Here is a 20,180-nt window from a genome sequence, read left to right on the forward strand (position 1 = left end):
CCAGAGCCCTGCAAAATGACCTCCAGCAGGCCACAAATGTGAATGTGTCCACTCAAACAGTCAGAAACAGACTCCATGAGGGTGGTATGAGGGCCCGACATACACAGGTGGGGGTTGTGCTTACAGCCCAACACCGTGCAGGACGTTTGGCATTTGCCAGAGAACACTAAGATTGGCAAATTCACCACTGGCGCCCTGTGCTCTTCACAGATGAAATCAGGTTCACACTGAGCACGTGACAGTCTGGAGACGCTGTGGAGAACGTTCTGCTGCCTGCATCATCCTCCAGCATGACCGGTTTAGCAGTGGGTCAGTAATGGTGTGGGGTGGCATTTCTTTGGGGGGCCGCACAACCCTACATGTGCTTGCCAGAGGTAGCCTGACTGCCATTAAGTACCGAGATGAGATCCTCAGACCCCTTGTGAGACCATATGCTGGTGCGGTTGGCCCTGGGTTCCTCCTAATACAAGACAATGCTAGACCACATGTGGCTGGAGTGTGTCAGCAGTTCCTACAAGAGGAAGACATTGATGCTATGGACTGGCCCGCCCGTTCCCCTGAATCCGATTGAGCACATCTGGGACGTCTCGCTCCATCCACCACAGACTGTCCAGGAGTTAGCGGATGCTTTACTCCAGGTCTGGGAGGACATGCCTCAGGAGACCATCCTCCACCTCATCAGGATCATGCCCAGGCATTGTAAGGACGTCATACGGGCACGTGGAGGCCACACACACTACTGAGCCTCATTGTGACTTGTATTAAGGACATTACATAAAGTTGGATCAGCCTGTAGTATTATTTTCCACTTTGATTTTGACTGTGACTCCATATCCAGACCTCCATGGGTTGATGCATTTCATTTCCATTGATAATTTTTGTGTGATTTTGTTGTCAGCGAATTCAACTATGTAAAGAGGAAAGGATTTCATACGATTAGTTCATTCATTCTAGGATGTGTTATCTTCGTGTCCCCTTAATTTTATTGAGCAGAGTGTGTGTGTGTATTATATATATATATATATATATATATATATATATATATATATATATATATATTTTTTTTTTTTATAATATACACACACACACACACACCAGAAGCTGCATGTAGACACACACACACACACACACACACACACACACACACACAACAGAAGCTGCATGTAGACACACACACACACACACACACACACACACCATATTTTGTGCAGGTTCAAATCCTCTAAGATCAGTTGACTTTCACCTGTAGAACAATTGAAATTTTGCAATATCTGGAGGATTTGAACCTGGGTCTCTATTATGTAAGGAAGAGCACATTACCCCTGAGCTATAATGCTGCATGTACAATTTCTTACAGGCAGCATGGTCGCTCAGGGGTTATGTGCTCTGCCTTACATAATGGAGACCCAGGTTCAAATCCTCTAAGATCAGTTGACTTTCACCTGTAGAACAATCCCTACACAGTTCAGCAACATCTGGAGGGCCACAGTTTGAGACCACTGCTAGAGATAAAGTTGATCCGAACTGCACTGACCTGATTCCTCTGCCGGCCCATCAGCAGCACACAGAGCACGTACAGAACCTCCACTTTATACATGATCTCGTGCATGATCTTCATGGACTGCGGCAGCTGCGTCCTGGAGGAAGGATTAGCCAGGCCGCTCTCATCAGACGATTCTACAAGACACATAACACAATCATTGCCCGACAGCCAACACTTCTGGAAGAGCGCCAGATTTCTCCCCCACAGGTATTAACCTGTTCCACTCTGCTCCGTTTCCTCGTGAGCCACGCGCATCAAGGCATCTAACACCAAGGCGTTGTCCAGCCACGTGTACCACTCCTCCAGCTCCTGCAAGAAGGTGGCCGTGCCCGTAGATTCGGACACTTTACGGGTGGCAAGCTTGCATAATCTTTCAATAAACCCGGGGATGTTCAGGAGGGTGGCTGTGGATGAAGGATAAAAATACAACTCAATCATTAATTATTGGTTATATTGTAGAATGCCAAATATATTATCCTTCAGAAATTCTAATTAACTCTTCACAGATCACCACTTTACACATTTATTGTGCATCCACTGAATACGGCAAGACGAAAAATATAGGATACCGTATAAAGAGGTGGCTCTCCTCAATGAAGCCTATTGGAGTTACTATTACAGACTTTAAAAGGGTACTCCGCCCATAGACATCTTATTCCCTATCCAAAGGACAAGATTAGAGATGAGCGAACTTACAGTAAATTCGATTCGTCACGAACTTCTCGGCTCGGCAGTTGATGACTTATTCTGCAAAAGTTAGTTCAGCTTTCAGGTGCTCCGGTGGGCTGGAAAAGGTGGACACAGTCCTAGGAAAGATTCTCCTAGGAGTGTATCCACCTTTTCCAGCCCACGGGAGCACCGGAAAGCTGAACTAATTTATGCAGGATAAGTCATCAACTGCTGAGCCGAGAAGTTCCTGACGAATCAAATTTACTGTAAGTTCGCTCATCTCTAGACAAGATGTCTGATCGTGATGATCCCGCCGCTGGGGATCCCGCGATCTCCCTGCTGCACCCGGAGTTCTTTTAGAGAGTCTGGTGCAGCGCCGGAGGATCGTGGCATCATGGCCGTGCCCCCTCAATGCAAGTCTATGAGAGGGGGCGTGGCAAGTGCCACGCCAGCTCCCATAGACTTGCATTGAGGGGGCGTGGCCGTGACATCACGAGCCTCCGCCCCGCATTGCCAGTCAGTCATTCAGCCCGGAGCAAAGTTCGCTCCATGCATCGGATGTCTGGGGTGCCGCAGCAGAGATCGCAAGGGTTCCAAGCGACGGGAACCCCGCGATCAGATATCTTATCCCCTATCCTTTGCATAGGAGATAAGATGTCTAGGGGCGGAGTACCCCTTTAAGGGTAAGGTCACACGTAACAGCAGTGTCGCCATGCGCAGTGTACTCAGACATGAAGGCTGTTCCGCAATGTCTAAGTACACAGGGCGTGGCCAGTCGCACGTTCCTGTCCGGCTGCTCATAGAGGCGGATTGCCGCTGCGGCCAAGCACACGGGGGAGGCACACTATAGGGTCGGGTCACCAGAAGATCCACAGCGTATTTTATGTATCCGTTATGTTTGACCCTACTCTAAAAGGCTCATTCACACTACATATTTTCCAAGTGGAATGCCACTCCGGAATTCTGCTCAGAAAATACAGTGCAGCAGCCTCCCATTGTAGCAGAATACCAATGAAAACAATGTCTACACTACAGAATTTCCATTCCAAACTCTGCAGAAAGAACAAACATGTTTATTCTCTCAGCAGAATTTGCTTAGAAATGCATCGTCTATTCAGATGGCACATTTCAGAGCGGTCCGAGCGCCTGCTACAAATGGAATCTCTGCCCAGAATATCTCCAAATGCGATGAGAATGAAGCAAAAAGCCTCTATATCAGGCGCTGCTTGCAGCGCCTGATATAGAGGCTTTTTGCTTCATTCTCATTGCATTTGGTCAGAACGGGTAGCCCCCATCTCCTGTAACCTCAAGGGCTGAGCAGCTTCCTCCTCTTCAACCTGCCAACCCACTAATTGGGGGCAATAGGCTCAATTTTTCTTTGGTCAAGGTGAAAGGTCATCATCCACTTGTGACCCCTCAACAGGGCCAGAAACACACGAAGAGCTTCCCTTTGATTTCCCTTTTCTTTCTTCTCTACATGCAGAATATCTTCAGGCGAAGCGTCCGTAGTGTGAATGAGCCCTAAAAGGGAAACTATTATCAGGCCAGACCGTGCTAACCTGCTGACATGGACTCAGGCACCAATCCGCCCATATTTATAAATGCTTACATATAAATAGATCCTCTGCAGCGACTCACAAAAACTTGTGCCACACTTCACTGAAGATGATAAAAATTCATGAGTAGGTGTTTTAACCCCTTAAAGGAGTATTCCAGTGGTGATTCAGTGGTGAGCAACTTATCCCCTATCCTAAGGATAGGGGATAAGTTGCAGATCGCGGGGGGTCCGACCGTTGGGGCCCCCCCCCCGAGATCTCCTGTATGGAGCCCCGACAGCCGGCGGGAAGGGGGCGTGTCGACCTCCGCACGAGGCGGCGGCTGACACGCCCCCTCAATACAACTCTATGGCAGAGCCGAAGCGCTGCCTTCGGCAATCTCCGGCTCTGCCATAGAGATGTATTGAGGGGGCGTGTCGGCCGCCGCTTCGTGCGGGGGTCGACACCCGCTATCTCGGCGGAGAGCCGGGGCCCCGTACAGAGAGATCGCAGGGGGCCCCAGCGGTCGGACCCCCTGCGATCTCAAACTTATCCCCTATCCTTAGGATAGGGGATAAGTTTTTCACCACTGGACTACCCCTTTAAGGACCTGGGGGTTTTCCCACTTTAGTTTTTTTCCCCCTTACCTCTCAATTTTGCACCTAAATATCCATAGGATGGCTTATTTTTTGCGCCACCAATTCTACTTTGTAATGACATCAGTCATTTTACCCAAATATCTATGGCGAAGCGAAAAAAAAAAAAAAAAAAAAAGGAAAAATCATGGTACGACAAAATTGAAAAAAAAAAATAAAAAATACTTTTTGTAACTTTTGGGGGCTTCTGTTTCTACGCAGTACATTTTTCAGTAAAATTGACACATTATTCTGCAGGTCCATACGGTTAAAATGATCCCCTATTTATATAGGTTGGATTTTGTCGCACTTCTGGAAAAAATCATAACTACATGCAGGAAAATGTATAGTTTAAAATGGTCATCTTCTGACCCCTATAACTTTTTTTTAATTTTCCGCGTACGGGGTTGTATGAGGGCTCATTTTTTGTGCCGTGATTTGAAGTTTTTAGCGGTACCATTTCTGTATTGATTGGACTTTGTGATCGCTTTTTAATTAATTTTTTCATGATACAAAAATACGCTATTTTGGACTTTTGAATTTTTTTTGAGCGTACGCCATTGATCGTACGCGCCAAACGATATATTTTTATAATTCGGACATTTCCGCATGTGGCAATACCACATGTTTATTTTTATTTACACTGGTTTTTGTTTAAATGGGAAAGGAGGGTGATTCAAACTTTTATTAGGGAAGGGGTTAAATGATCTTTATTAACTTTTTTTTCAATGTTATAGCTCCCATAGGAGACTAGAACACTGCACACACTGATCTTTTACATTGATCATTGTTATCTCATAGGAGACTATAACACTGCACACACTGATCTTTTACATTGATCATTGTTATCCCATAGGAGACTATAACACTGCACATACTGATCATTGTTGTCCCATAGGGGGCTATAACATTGCACACACTGATCTATTACATTGATCATTGTTGTCCCATAGGATAACATTGATCAATGATTCTGCCGCTTGACTGCTCATGCCTGGATCTCAGACACGGAGCAGTCATTCGGCGATTGGACACCAGGAGGCAGGTAGGGGGACCCTCCTCGTGTCCTACAGCTGTTTGGAAAACGTGATTTCGCTACGGCGGTCCTCAACAGCCCACTGAGCTAGCCGGGGGTAGTTTACTTTCCCTTTAGACACGGCGATCAACTTTAAACGCCGCGTCTAAAGGGTTAATAGCGGTCCCGGCTGTTGTCCTGACCTGATGGCCCTGTGTTCTAGAAAGGGAGAGGACTCAGGATTTACATGTACGCTCTGGGTCATTATGTGGTTAAAGGAGCAGGTGAATGGTGCACCAAGGGGGTAAAGGAACGCCCCCCCACCGTGACACCTAAACTATTAAATTTGCATGTTGAGAAAACCGATTATTTCACAAAAACAGAGCACAGGTTGGCATGGTCTAGCCTGCTGATAGTTTCCTTTAAATTGAAAATAAATCCCATTTGGGGGCCGCCTCAATGGCTCATGGACAAGCATTTGCTCAGCCAACAAGTTCTCTCCATAGACAAAATAATGTCATGGCACCCGATAGCGAGTCAATTGGGACCTTCGAACATTTAGTAGTTTCTGCCGGGTCCCTTGAGAGCCAAGGAGAGTTCATGGATCGCACTCAGACGCTTTTGCGCTTTGTACTAATGACAGAAGTGCGGCAAGGGGGGTATAATAGACTGTAAGGGATTGTGGGGTTCAAGACATTGCTCCTCCGCTGAGGTTTTCTGGTTCTCTCATGCTTGGGACTTATTCACCACGAGTTCTCATAGACACTGATCGAGTCCTGTGGCAGCTCCAGTGGGGCTGACATATTCCTGACTAGGATACATGCTTCTATGCGTTCTCTTATTTCTTTTCAATTGTGTTAAATGCTTTTTACAAAATCTGTTCATTAAAAACAAATTTGAAAAAAACAACAACAATATTGTCATGGCTAAAATGTTTACGTGTCCTCTATGGAGAGAGGAGGGGTAAGCCGCTGTCAGACAGCTCTGGCGGTGGCTTATCTCTGATAACAAAGGGGCTCGACAGTTGTAATCCAACATGCCCGATCCTACAAGGAACTGGTTGCGCAAAACGCAAGCCCTCATTTGCCTCTGCTGATGGAAAAATAAAACACAGTTATGGCTCTTCAAGGAGGGGAAAAAAAATAAATCTAAAAAAAAAACACCACAAAAAAGAAAATTGGCTGTGCCCTCGTGGCGCCCAAAACCCGCTTAGTCCTTAAAAGGGTACTCCGCCCCTAGACATCTTATCCCCTATCCAAAGGGCGGCGGAACCCCCGTGATCTCCCTACTGTACCCGGCGTTTGTTTAGAGCGTCGGATGCAGCGCCGGAGGCTCGTGACGTCAAGGTCACGCCCCCTCAATGCAAGTCTATGGGAGGGGGCATCACGCCCCCTCCCATAGACTTGCATTGACGGGCGTGGCATTGACGTCACGTGCGGGGCATGACTGTTACATCATGAGCCTCTGCCACGCATCGCCAGTCATCAGGCACAGAGCAAAGTTCGCTCTGTGCACCGGATGTCTGGGGTTCCGCAGCAGAGATCTCGGGGGTCCCCTTTGGATAGGGGATAAGTTGTCTAGGGGCGGAGTAAGCCTTTAAGGGGTTGAGTAAAATCTTATTTTTCTCCTCTCTCTTCATAAGCGGATTAGTACCAACCTCACCCCCTCCGCTCACCTTGGTTGATTTCTGCTCTAGACGGACTCTGGGTTTTCTTCTGTTGGGCGTCTTTAGCGAGTAGGGTGTATTTATCGTCATTGCCCGTATCCAGCTCCGATATGGTGACAGACAGGATCCGACAGAAGTTGGCCAGCTGCTGCTGATCAAAGCTGGACACCAGACTCCCGAGATTGGGGATATCCTCCAGCTGGATCATCTCCTGAGAAACAAAACGTATGCGGCTCCTCAAATCTACATTCAGGCTATAGATAAAAGTGAAGCATGGAGAAGGGAGTGACCATCACCACACAGTACCTTCTTAACGCCCAAGATGTCTTCTATGAGCGTCGCTGTTTGCAGGAAGGTCTTTTTGTTGGTCATGAGGGTGAACAGGAAGAGAACAAAGTCATTCCGCTCTGCCAAACGCTTGGTGACACCTTCTGTCTATGGAAGCCCCAATAAAAAGGAGAGTTAGTCCTGTGCTGTATAAAAATATATTTATTAAAAAATATAAAAAAGTAACATCCACATAGGCCATAAATGTCAGATTGGGGGGGGGGGGGTCGTCTCAATGGTTAAGTATTGTCCTAAGATATTCACTATATACAGATAAGTATTGTCCTAAGATAGTCACTATATACAGATAAGTATCGGCCTAAGATATTCACTATATACAGATAAGTATCATCCTAAGATATTCACTATATACAGATAAGTATTGGCCTGAGATATTCACTATATACAGATAAGTATCATCCTAAGATATTCACTATATACAGATAAGTATTATCCTAAGACATTCACTATATACAGATAAGTATTATCCGAAGATATTCACTATATACAGATAAGTATCATCCTAAGATATTCACTATATACAGATAAGTATTATCCTAAGATATTCCCTATATACAGATAAGTATTATCCTAAGATATTCACTATATACAGATAAGTATTATCCTAAGATATTCCCTATATACAGATAAGTATTATCCTAAGATATTCCCTATATACAGATAAGTATTATCCTAAGATATTCCCTATATACAGATAAGTATTGGCCTAAGATATTCACTATATACAGATAAGTATTATCCGAAGATATTCACTATATACAGATAAGTATCATCCTAAGATATTCACTATATACAGATAAGTATTATCCTAAGATATTCCCTATATACAGATAAGTATTATCCTAAGATATTCCCTATATACAGATAAGTATTATCCTAAGATATTCCCTATATACAGATAAGTATCATCCTAAGATATTCACTATATACAGATAAGTATTGGCCTGAGATATTCACTATATACAGATAAGTATTGGCCTAAGATATTCACTATATACAGATAATTGTTGGCCTAAAATATTCACTATATACAGATAGGCCAAATGGTTCTTACCTGCTGACACATTCTATGTTTTTATATCTGAAATTTGACGGCATATCCAGCAACAGGTAAAACCGCTTTTAAATATAAACCGAAGAGACAACAATCCTGACCCCTTTATACTAGACGCGCCCCAGATCACCAGTGATCAAGAAGAAATAGAATAATCTGTCTCCTCCTGTGTGGATCAGGGATGGAGAATATTCTGTATATGTTACATATATACAGTTGGGATCAAAAGTTTGGGCACCCCAGGTAAAAATTTGTATTAATGTGCATAAAGAAGCCAAGGAAAGATGGAAAAATCTCCAAAAGGCATCAATTTACAGATTAGACATTCTTATAATATGTCAACAAAAGTTAGATTTTATTTCCATCATTTACACTTTCAAAATAACAGAAAACAAAAAAATGGCGTCTGCAAAAGTTTGGGCACCCTGCAGAATTTATAGCATGCACTGCCCCCTTTGCAAAGCTGAGACCTGTCAGTGTCCTGGATTGTTCTCAATCATCATCTGGGAAGACCACGTGATGTCAATCTCAAAGGTTTTAAATGCCCAGACTCATCTAACCTTGCCCCAACAATCAGCACCATGGGTTCTTCTAAGCAGTTGTCTAGAACTCTGAAAATGAAAATAGTTGACGCTCACAAAGCTGGAGAAGGCTATAAGAAGATAGCAAAACGTTTTCAGATGTCAATATCCTCTGTTCGGAATGTAATTAAGAAATGGCAGTCATCAGGAACAGTGGAATTTAAAGCATGATCTGGAAGACCAAGAAAAATATCAGACAGAACAGCTCGCAGGATTTTGAGAAAAATAATTCAAAACCCACGTTTGACTGCACAATCCCTCCAGAAAGATCTGGCAGACACTGGCATTTTGGTACACTATTCCACTATAAAGAGATACTTGTACAAATATGGTCTCCATGGAAGAGTCATCAGAAGAAAACCTCTTCTACGTCCTCACCACAAAACTCAGCGTTTGAACTTTGCAAATGAACATATAGACAAGCCTGATGCATTTTGGAAACAAGTTCTGTGGACTGATGAGGTTAAAATTGAACTTTTTGGCCGGAATGAGCAAAGGTACGTTTGGAGAAGAAGGGGAACAGAATTTTATGAAAAGAACCTCTGTCCAACTGTTAAGCATGGGGGTGGATCAATCATGCTTTGGGGGTTGTATTGCTGCCATTGGCACAGGGAACATCTCACGAGTAGAAGGAAAAATGGATTCAATAAAAATTTCAGCACATTTTGGATGCTAACTTGATGCCATCTGTGAAAAAGCTGAAGTTAAAGAGAAGATGGCTTCTACAAATGGATAATGATCCTAAACACACCTCGAAATCCACAGGGGATTACATCAAGAAGCGTAAACTGAAGGTTTTGCCATGGCCTTCACAATCTCCTGACATCAACATAATTGAAAATCTATGGATAGACCTTAAAAGAGCAGTGGGTGACAGACAGCCCAGAAATCTCAAAGAACTGGAAGACTTTTGTAAGGAAGAATGGGCAGAGATACCTCAAACAAGAATTGGAAGACTCGGCTGGCTACAAAAAGAGTTTACAAGCTGTGATACTTGCCAAAGGGGGCAGTACAAGATATTAACTCTGCAGGGTGCCCAAACTTTTGCAGACGCCATTTTTTTTGTTTTCTGTTATTTTGAAAGTGTAAATGATGGAAATAAAATCTAACTTTTGTTGACATATTATAAGATTGTCTAATCTGTAATTTGATGCCTTTTGGAGATTTTTCCATCTTTCCTTGGTTTCTTTATGCACATTAATACCAAAGTTTTACCTGGGGTGCCCAAATTTTTGATCCCCACTGTACGTTTACTTTGATCGCTGACTCTCTTTAGGTGTCACCGGGCATACGCCAAACCCAGATCGAGCAAGGAATCTTTTTACCAGTGTGTTTGGCGATCTCCGCCCTACAGCAATGTAAAGTTTTGGTTACATCTGTACAATCCAGAATTCATCCGGCAACTAATGAGAATTTTACCAGTAGTTCTCTTATCTGTATAGAAGAAATAAGACCCCAGTGATGATGGAAATAAAGGAAGAGGTCCTTACACAGATGCAGGTGTTGTACAGGATGCTCAGACAGTCCTTTATCAGATCGTCGCTGACTGCAAAATATTAATGGTCAAATTATTTCAATCATATAGAGAATAAGTGACAGATCAGCAGAAGCAGGACGTACAGGCGCACACATACAAATACACATAAAAGGGCACTAGATAGCAGAAGGGTATTTGTTAGTATATTTTGAAGCTTAAAATGCTCATTTTGTTTCAGACTACCGTATATACTCGAGTATAAGCCAAGTTTTTCAGCACGATTTTTCGTGCTGAAAACGCCCCCCCCCCCCTCAGCTTATACTCGAGTGAACTCTCCGCCTGTCAATCCCTTCTCAGTGGTCTTCAACCTGCGGACCTCCAGATGTTGCAAAACTACAACTCCCAGCATGCCCGGACAGCCATCGGCTGTCCGGGCATGCTGGGAGTTGTAGTTTTGAAACCTCTGGAGGTCCGCAGGTTGAAGACCACTGCAGCCTTCGTCCTCATCCAGACCCCCCCCTTAAGTTTTCTACTCGCCTCCCCTCGGTGGGAAGGAAGGGTGAGCTGGTCCGGGCCATCTGTGCTGCAGGGACCGTCAGGTGGGGAGGGTTAGTCGTTCCAGGCTGTCCATTTTTTCACAGGGGGGGGCCCTCTTCTCCGCGCTCCGGGCCGGCCCCGGACTAGTGACGTTGCCTTGACGACGACGCACAGGGACATTCATTCGCAGCCCGGAACGACTAACCCTCCCCACCGGACGGTCCCTGCAGCACAGATGGCCTGGACCAGCTCACCCTTCCTTCCCACCGAGGGGAGGCGAGTAGAAAACTTAAGGGGGGGGGGGGGGGGGTCTGGATGATGACGAAGGCTGCAGTGGTCTTTAACCTGCGGACCTCCAGAGGTTTCAAAACTACAACTCCCAGCATGCCCGGACATGCTGGGAGTTGTAGTTTTGCAACATCTGGAGGTCCACAGGTTGAAGACCACTGATGAAAAGGCGGGGGGGGGGGAGAAGATGATGACAGGCGTCTGGATGATGACGGGGTCTGGATGATGACGGGGTCTGGATGATGACGGGGTCTGGATGATGACAGGCGGTGATGATGAAGGGGGGAATGATGACAGGGTGATAATGATTAAGGTGTTAATGACAGGGTCTGGATGATCACAGGGGGGGGGATGATGTATTTCCCACCCTAGGCTTATAGTCGAGTCAATAACTTTTCCTGGGTTTTTGGGGTGAAATTAGGGGCCTCGGCTTATACTCGAGTATATACGGTACATCTATTTTACATCTTTACTATGGCTTCTATTGAATTAAACATGACCTGTGAGCAAAAAAATTTTTTTTATCTAACTATATACATAATTATTTCATATTATATATAATATAATACCGTATATTATATATATATATATATATATATATATATATATATATATATATATTATATATAAATATAGCAAATGGATATGCAGCAGAACTCCTGGAATAGTGATCAATAGTGGCTTTATTAAAAGTGTTATTAAAAGTGTTACAGTGATGTTTCTGCCATCTCACGTGGCCATCATCAAGCAATAAAATTCACAAAGTGAGCAGTCTAAATTGGGTGCAGGTAGTGACATCACATCCTGTTGGGTGTCAACTTAATTATAATATGTAAACAAATATAGTGATGTAGGATTACAGCAGCGGTACTCTATACAGCATACATTAAGGAGACCAACCTTACTGTAAAAATAAAGCATGTGAAACTACACACGGTGCGTATGATAATTACACGTGCTACAATCCCATAAACAGTGCATCTAGAGTACAATAAAACCGTAGCCGTCGATACCTTCAGATGGGGTCAGGAGGTGGAGTTCTATTAGATCCCATGTTGAGCATAAAAGTAATCAAGTAGCAGAAAAGAAAACAAAGAAAACAGAAGCAAACATTGGCGTTCTCGCCGGCATGTGAAGACTTCCGGTGCGGGCAGAAATGACAGTATATTCGCGCTTGCAGATTGTGGAGCTCCGCATCAGCTTTAGTATGGGCAGTCCATTCATTCGGCGCGCACTAGTATAGCGCCTGCGCATTAATATCCTGGGAGGCAGCAACGCCATCGTCAGTGCTGCAATCTGAGCTATTGGATGCGTAAATGTATAATTCTATCCAGCGCATCTTCCCAGTGGACCTTAGAGTACCATATATGCAGTCATGGTCGTAAATGTTGGCATTTTTTTCTAGAAAATGAAGTATTTCTCACAGAAAAGGATTGCAGTAACACAGGTTTTGCTATACACATGTTTATTCCCTTTGTGTGTACTGAAACTAAACCAAAAAAGGAGGAAAAAAAGCAAATTGGACATAATGTCACCAAACTCCAAAAATGGTCTGGACAAAAGTATTGGCACCTTTCAAAATTGTGGAAAAATAAGATTGTTTCAAGCATGTGATGTTCCTTTATACTCACCTGGGGCAAGTAACAGGTGTGGGCAATATAAAAATGAAACCTGAAAGCAGATAAAAAGGAGAGAAGTTCACTTAGTCTTTGCATTGTGTGTCTGTGTGTGCCACACTAAGCATGGACAACAGAAAGAGGAGAAGAGAACTGTCTGAGGACTTGAGAACCAAAATTGTGGAAAAATATCAACAATCTCAAGGTTACAAGTCCATCTCCAGAGATCTAGATTTGCCTTTGTCCACAGTGAGCAACATTATTAAGAAGTTTACAACCCATGGCACTGTAGCTAATCTCCCTGGGTGTGGACAGAAGAGAAAAATTATGAAAGGTGTCAACGCAGGATAGTCCGGATGGTGGATAAGCAGCCCCAAACAAGTTCCAAAGATATTCAAGCTGTCCTGCAGGCTCCGGGAGCATCAGTGTCAGTGCGAACTATACAGATAGAGTTGTTGACATTTAAATGAAACGCAACGCTATGGAGGAGACCCAGGAGGACCCCACTATGGAAGAGACCCAGGAGGACCCCACTATGGAGGAGACCCAGGAGGACCCCACTATGGAGGAGACCCAGGAGGACCCCACTATGGAGGAGACCCAGGAGGACCCCACTATGGAGGAGACCCAGGAGGACCCCACTATGGAGGAGACCCAGGAGGACCCCACTATGGAGGAGACCCAGGAGGACCCCACTATGGAGGAGACCCAGGAGGACCCCACTATGGAGGAGACCCAGGAGGACCCCACTATGGAGGAGACCCAGGAGGACCCCACTATGGAGGAGACCCAGGAGGACCCCACTATGGAGGAGACCCAGGAGGACCCCACTATGGAGGAGACCCAGGAGGACCCCACTATGGAGGAGACCCAGGAGGACCCCACTATGGAGGAGACCCAGGAGGACCCCACTATGGAGGAGACCCAGGAGGACCCCACTATGGAGGAGACCCAGGAGGACCCCACTATGGAGGAGACCCAGGAGGACCCCACTATGGAGGAGACCCAGGAGGACCCCACTATGGAGGAGACCCAGGAGGACCCCACTATGGAGGAGACCCAGGAGGACCCCACTATGGAGGAGACCCAGGAGGACCCCACTATGGAGGAGACCCAGGAGGACCCCACTATGGAGGAGACCCAGGAGGACCCCACTATGGAGGAGACCCAGGAGGACCCCACTATGGAGGAGACCCAGGAGGACCCCACTATGGAGGAGACCAAGGAGGACCCCACTGCTGACACAGAGACATAAAAAAGAAAGACTACATTTTGCCAAAATGAACTTGAGTAACCAAAATCCTTCTGGGAAAACGTCTTGTGGACAGATGAGACCAAGATAGAGATTTTTGGTAAAGCCCATCATTCTACTGTTTACCGAAAACGGAATGAGGCCAACAAAGAAAAGAACACAGAACCTACAGTGAAATATGGTGGAGGTCAGTGATGTTTTGCTGCCTCTGGCACTGGGGGCCTTGAATGTGTACAAGACATCATGAAATCTGAGGATTACCAATGGATTTTGGGTCGCACTGTACAGACCAGTGTCAGAAAGCTGGGTTTGTGTCTGAGATCTTGGGTCTTCCAGCAGGACAATGACCCCAAACATACATCTAAAAAGCCCCAGAAATAGATGGTAACAAAGCGCTGGAGAGATCTGAAGTGTCAGCAATGAGTCCAGATCTAAATCCCATTGATCACCTGTGGAGAGATCTTATAATTACTGTTGGGAAAAGGCGCCGTCCAATAAGAGACCTGGAGCAGTTTGTAAAGGAAGAGTGGTCCAACATTCCGGCTGAGAGGTGCAAGAAGCTTATTGATGGTTATAGGAAGACACTGATTTCAGTTCATTTTTCCAAAGGGCATGTAACCAAATATTAAGTTAAGGGTGCCAATAATTTTGTCCAGACCATTTTTGTTCAATTTGCTATTTTTTCTCCCTTTTCTGGTTTAGTTCCAATACACACAAAGCGAATAAACATGTGTATAGCAAAACATGTGTTACTGCAATCCTTTTCTGTGAGAAATACTTCATTTTCTAGAAATATTTTAGGGGGGGGGGGTTATGTATAATTTAACATATTAAATTTAATCCGTACTGAGTTTAGGAGTCCAGAGGGCAGTCCTATCAATAACTGACAGCTTTCTCTGTATAACTGTACACACAGAAATAACAGTGTTACTGATGGCACCGCCCACTGGACTCCTGAGCCCAGAATAAGCAGGGATTTAGATTAGTCAATTACAAGTTATGCAGAATCTTTCCCTAAACACTATGGCCCAGATTTATCAATCTGAAACCAAAACGTTCTGGTTTTGCCAATAGCAACCAATCAGAGCTCAGCTTTCTTTTTACCAGCTATCATTAAGATATGAATGCTGAGCTGTGATTGGTTGTTACGGCCGTAACACAGCGTTTCCAAACAAGGGTGTCTCCAGCAATTGCAAAACTACAACTCCTGGCATGCCCAGACAGCCTTTGGCTTTCCGGGCATGCCGGGAGTTGTAGTTTTGCAACAGCTGGAGGCACCCTGGTTGGGAAACAGTGCCGTAACAAGACCGTTATTGTTTCAGGTCGATTGAGAAGGCCTTTATATTTATCTGCTCAGATCCTCCTGCTCTAGAACGCTCTGAACACAGACTGGATGTGCACGTTCCATGTGGATTCAGAGAGTCTGTTTTACGATGTTCACTGACTAAACGATTATAAGCCTTTATAAAGCAGGGCAGTTTTACAACAGGTAAATGACTAACACTGACCAGTCACATGTACACAGCCTTGAGGTTCATGTCTAAAGAGAGTCACTCACTTTTGTGTTTCTTCTTCTGGGGAAAGAGGCTCGGCCGCATCAGTATCTCCACTAGAAGCTGCAGGGAACAGAGGGTCACTCAGTGCATGTACATTGTTACAATTAGACTTTCTATACATTGCAGACACTTTACATCCATATATTTTTTTATCCACTTTTGAAGTCACTGACCAGCCCTTCAACCTCTGGAGCAATACTGGCAGTACGCATGTCTATTTCCCAAAGACAATCTTTGAATATGAAGCTGAGCACGTGCACTCAGCTTCTTTGGTCAACCATGATCTTTGGTCAGCCTGTGAAACTGTCCTGTGAAACCAGTCTTGCACACCATGCTGCAGCTCATTTTCAGGGTCTTGGCAATCTTTCTATAGCTTAGACCACTTTTTTTGACAGATTCTCAATGTTCTTTTGCCATGTTGAACTTCCAGTAACCAGTATACGAGTGTGAGAGTGATAACACCAAATTTAAGACACCTGCACCCCATTCCCACATGATCCCTTGTAAGTCACGACACCGGAGAGAGGAAATTGCTAATTGATTTGAATTTGGACATTTGCACTTAGGGGTGTAATGGATTTCGCTGCCAATATTTAGACATTAAAGGGGTATTCCAGGGGGAAAATTTTTTTTTAATATATCAACTGGCTCCAGAAAGTTACACAGATTTGTAAATTACTTCTATTAAAAAATCTTAATCCTTCCAATAATTATCAGCTGCTGAAGTTGAGTTGTTTTTTTCTGTCTGGCAACAGCGCTCTCTGCTGACATCTCTGCTTGTCTTGGGAACTGCACAGACTAGAAGAGGTTTGCTATGGGGATTTGCTTCTACTCTGGAAGCTCCCTGAGACACGTGTCATCAGAGAGCACTTAGACAGAAAAGAACAACTCAACTTCCGCAGCTCATAAGTACTGAAAGGATTAAGATTTTTTTTAATAGAAGTAATTTACAAATCTAAACATAAAGGAAAGCACGTACGTGCACTCAACGCTCAGGGCCCGGCCTCTGAGCACCAAAAAACCTGCACTGATTCTGTGATCCAGCTCCCCATGAACCGGACTCCCACACCGAACCGTCTCCGCTGAGCGGTGAGTGCATGTACGTGCTTTCCTTTTTGTTGAGATTTGATACTTCATATCTTCGTATGTGCACCCCGCAGGAGACGACTATATAGGTTGCCAAGACTGTGCTGCATCCTAGCCAAGGTGAAGTTGCCTCTTGTGTGCCCTCCTCTCTTTTCTCGTCTCACTACTATTTCATTTACAAATCTGTTTAACTTTCTGGAGCTACCGTATATACTCGAGTATAAGCCTAGTTTTTCAGCATGATTTTTCGTGCTGAAAACGCCCCCCTCAGCTTATACTCGAGTGAACTCTCCGCCTGTCAATCCCTTCTCAGTGGTCTTCAACCTGCTGACCTCCAGATGTTGGCAAACTACAACTCCCAGCAAGCTGGGAGTTGTAGTTTTGAAACCTCTGGAAGTCCGCAGGTTGAAGACCACTGCGGCCTTCGTCATCATCCAGACCCCCCCCTTTTGTTTTCTACTCCCCTCCCCTCAGTGGGAAGGAAGGGTGAGCTGGTCCGGGCCATCTATGCTGCAGGGACCGTCCGGTGGGGAGGGTTAATCGTTCTGGGCTGTCCTCTTCGCGCTCCGGGCTCGGCCCCGGACCAGTGACGTTTCCTTGACAACGACGCACAGGGACGCGCATGAACGTCCCTGTGCGTCGTCGTCAAGGCAACGTCACTGGTCCGGGGCTGGAGTAGAGCCCCCCCCCCCCCCCCCTGGTGAAAATGGACAGCCCGGAACAACTAACCCTCCCCACCGGACGGTCCCTGCAGCATAGATGGCCCGGACCAGCTCACCCTTCCTTCCCACCGAGGGGAGGAGAGTAGAAAATTAAAGGGGGGTCTGGATGATAACGAAGGCCGCACTGGTCTTCAACCTGCGGACCTCCAGAGGTTTCAAAACTACTACTCCCAGCTTGCCCGGAAGCATGCTGGAAGTTGTAGTTTTGCAACCTCTGGAGGTCCGCAGGTTGAAGACCACTGATGAAGGGATTGACAGGTGGTGATAATGAAGGGGGGGGGGGGGAGGGAGATGATGTATTTCCCACCCTAGGCTTATAGTCTAGTCAATAGTTTTTCCTGGGTTTTTGGGGTGAAATTAGGGGCCTCGGCTTATACTCGAGTATATACGGTAGTTGAGATTTAAAAAAATAAATAAGATTTTCCTGGATAACCCTGCATAATGGCCGTGTGCAGAGTTATTTTGAAGGGGCGCAACATTAACCCATTGGGGACATCAGGTGTACAGGTACGCCCTTACCCCCTGGGCCATAACACACCAGCTAGAACGGCACAGCGGCGGGTCCCCTTACCAGCTGCAGTTGGGCGACTCACTGATGCAGCCTGGCATTGCATTATACTGTGAATGCAATCTAATGATTGCACATAAAAGTCCCCTATGGAGTGTAGAATAATAAAAAATATATATATTAAAAAAAAAGGTAATAGGGGTCAGAAAAGGACAATTTTATGCATACCAATTTTGTTTAAAAAACAGTTTGCATTGTCAGTGTTAATATACATAATTATATAAAAATATATATATATATATATATATATATATAATTAATATATTTCATATATTTACAAAAACACATGGGGGTTGGACTGTACATGATACATCTGCATCTGTTCATAAAATTCATATCTGCAAGCTGTACTGGGAATGGTGCTCTGAGCCCTCAGAGCGATCCCCGGCCGGATACACAAGTAGGGAAAGAAGAGGGTTTAGGTATCACAACAACATTACAGAGAATTATTTTTTATATATATATATATATATATATATATATATATATATATATATATATATATATATATATATATATATATATATATATATAATACTAGCTGAGTACCCGGCGTTGCCCGGTTTTTCCTTCCTAATCCTTTTTGGGGAGGAAAATAAACAAAGGAGGAAGCTTTTGACTTCATATCCCGTCCTCATATATTGTTGTCATATGCCGACCCCGTGTCCCCGACCTCCTATCCCGTCCTCCAATATGTGTACCAGGTAATGAAATATCTCCAGCCGTACAGAAGTTATGTGGGAACATACATTTCCCATTGATTTGCATGGGACTTTAAACATAAGCCCCGCCCCTGGCAAATGGGGGTGAGTAAGGGTTAAATTACCTATCCTATGTTTGTTGTTGACATATAAGTAACATGTGTGCCAAGTTTCATGTTAATATCTTTAGCCGTCTGAAAGTTTTTGTGGAACATACACACTATTATTTATATATATATATATATATATATATATATATATATATATATATAAATTCTTTCAAAATTGAGAAAAAGTCAACTTACATCAACTCCACCGAACAAGTCAAAGGTGTAGGTGTTTGGAAAGGGAAACTCCGGTCCAGACTTCTTATCATCGGTCACTATGGCCATCGCTTCCATAGACAGTAGGGGAGAAATTTCCTGCATGTTGGAAAAAAGCAAAAAAAAATGATCGTTTGTATCAAGAAACATGTGGTTAAACCAATTGGGGCTCATGAAGGCAGCCATATGTTTTGTGATAAGTATGAGGAGTCCAAACAGTTCCTGCTCAGCTCTGTCTGGACTGCCAATCATCTGCCTTCTTATAGGGGTACTCCGCTGCTCAGCGTCCGAAACATTTTTGTTCTGAACGCTGGGTGCGGGCTACTGGGGTCGTGACGTCATGGTCACTACCCCAAGTGACTTCACACCATGCCCACTCAATGCAAGTCTATGGGAGGGGGCGTGGCAGCCGCCATGCCCTCTCCCATAGACTTGCATTGAGGGGGCGTGGTGTGACGTCACTTGGGGGAGTGATCATGATGTCACGGCCCTCGCTCACTGCACCCGGCGTTTGGAACAAAATGTTTCGGATGCTAGGGCAGTGGAGTACTTCTTTAAAGGGGTACTCTGTCCCTAGACATCTTATCTCCTATCTAAAGGCTAGGGTATAAGATGTCTGATTGCGGGGGTTCTGCTGCTGGGACCCCTGTGATCTCTGTGCAGCACTCAGCGTTCTTTTAAAACGGCGGGGGGCGTAAAGTCACGGCCACACCCCCTCAATACAAATCCATGGGAGGGGGCTTGACCATTACATCACGATTCCTGCCGAACACTTTAAAGGGGTACTCCACTGCTCAGCGTCCGAAACATTTTGTTCTGAACGCTGGGTGTGGGCTACTGGGGTTATGAGGTCACGGCCACGCCCCCAAGTGATGTCACGCCACCTCAATGCATGTCTATGGGAGGGGGCGTGGCATCACGACTCCCAACGAACACTGGGGCAGCGGAGTACCCTTTAATGCTATGAAGACAAGCACTTGGTGTAGGCAGGTCTTGGATCAGGCGCTG

At 45.0% G+C, this 20,180-nt stretch overlaps 1 protein-coding gene across 3 annotated transcripts in view; it reads right to left on the bottom strand.

Annotated features, from left to right (window-relative positions):
- Window positions 1–20,180, bottom strand: part of TRPC4AP (transient receptor potential cation channel subfamily C member 4 associated protein) — a 68,611-nt gene that overhangs the window by 20,830 nt on the left and 27,601 nt on the right. For all 3 annotated transcript variants that reach the window (XM_056548002.1, XM_056548003.1, XM_056548001.1), the window contains 7 exons: window positions 19,155–19,271; window positions 15,775–15,832; window positions 10,537–10,592; window positions 7,370–7,498; window positions 7,073–7,274; window positions 1,759–1,947; window positions 1,535–1,677 (listed from right to left, as the gene is read on the bottom strand). In XM_056548002.1, coding sequence (XP_056403977.1) covers window positions 1,535–1,677; window positions 1,759–1,947; window positions 7,073–7,274; window positions 7,370–7,498; window positions 10,537–10,592; window positions 15,775–15,832; window positions 19,155–19,271 — 894 coding nt within the window. The remainder of the gene's footprint in view (window positions 1–1,534; window positions 1,678–1,758; window positions 1,948–7,072; window positions 7,275–7,369; window positions 7,499–10,536; window positions 10,593–15,774; window positions 15,833–19,154; window positions 19,272–20,180) is intronic.

The sequence above is a fragment of the Hyla sarda genome, chromosome 12 (genome assembly GCF_029499605.1).
Source record: "Hyla sarda isolate aHylSar1 chromosome 12, aHylSar1.hap1, whole genome shotgun sequence".
Lineage (NCBI taxonomy): Eukaryota > Metazoa > Chordata > Amphibia > Anura > Hylidae > Hyla > Hyla sarda.